Here is an 881-nt window from a genome sequence, read left to right as displayed (position 1 = left end):
CGGCGGCTGCTGCTTCTGCTGATGGGGTGGCGGGTGCCGCGCTGGGGGCTGCCCCGGCTGGTGCAGGGGCATGCCGGGCTGGCTGTAGGGGTACGGTGGGAGCCTCTGGTCGGCTGGCAGCTTGCTGGTGTCCAGCGGCACTCCCTGTGGGCACACACAGAACGTGCGGTCAGAGCTGGGTGCCTGTGCAGGCCAGTGAGGATCGGGCCCCTCTGCTTAGACCAGGCCCCTGGGGCTGTGGCCCCACCAGTCAACCCATGCATCTCCCTGTCCTGGAAGGAGGGAGGACGCTGCCCAGCAGGGCCAGATCCAACCCACCGCAGCCCTGAGAACAGCCAGAGGAAGGCGTGGGGGCCTCTGGCACATGCTGCCAGGGTCCAGCTTGTGCCCTGCAACTGGAAGCCCCCAGCCCTGACTGCGGTGTGGCCAAGGATGCTCTCAGGCCCCCCAGAAGCACCCGGCCCCCTTGCCCATCAGATCCTGAGGCCATGAGTTCTAACAGGCAACCGTGCTGCCCCTCCCCTGTTACGCTGAGATGCTGCAGGCTGCCCCACCTTCCAAACAGGGAGGTGGGATCACCGCAGTCAGGCAGGGTTGCGGCAAAGGCACCCACTGATCTAAACTTAGAAGCAGGAAGAGGCAGCTTGACCCCATTCCTAGGCATGTCCCCTGGAGCCTGCCAGCCCCCACCACCCAGAGCCCCCTCCTCACTGTTTTCAGCCAGGTGGGAGGAACTGAGACCTGTGTTCAGTGCCCGCTCTGCCCCAGGCCCCCCTCCAGCTCCTGATCTGTGGGATGGGGAGAAGGATGTTTCCGAGCCTCTTGCCTGCCAGCTCCATGCGGCAGGGACCCGCCCCGGGTCCTCTGCCCCTAACAGCCCC

General features: G+C 66.2%; 1 protein-coding gene across 1 annotated transcript in view; it reads right to left on the bottom strand.

Moving 5' to 3' along the window:
- The window catches only part of CRTC2 (CREB regulated transcription coactivator 2), a 16,267-nt gene that overhangs the window by 1,852 nt on the left and 13,534 nt on the right, over positions 1-881 (bottom strand). The window contains 1 exon segment of the mRNA XM_025212649.1: positions 1-144. Within this exon segment, the coding sequence (XP_025068434.1) occupies positions 1-144 (144 nt within the window).

Source organism: Alligator sinensis, unplaced genomic scaffold (genome assembly GCF_000455745.1).
Source record: "Alligator sinensis unplaced genomic scaffold, ASM45574v1 scaffold1165_1, whole genome shotgun sequence".
In the NCBI taxonomy this organism is placed as follows: domain Eukaryota; kingdom Metazoa; phylum Chordata; order Crocodylia; family Alligatoridae; genus Alligator; species Alligator sinensis.
Note: the sequence above shows the minus strand (reverse complement) of the source record. Positions and strands in the feature narration are given on the sequence as shown.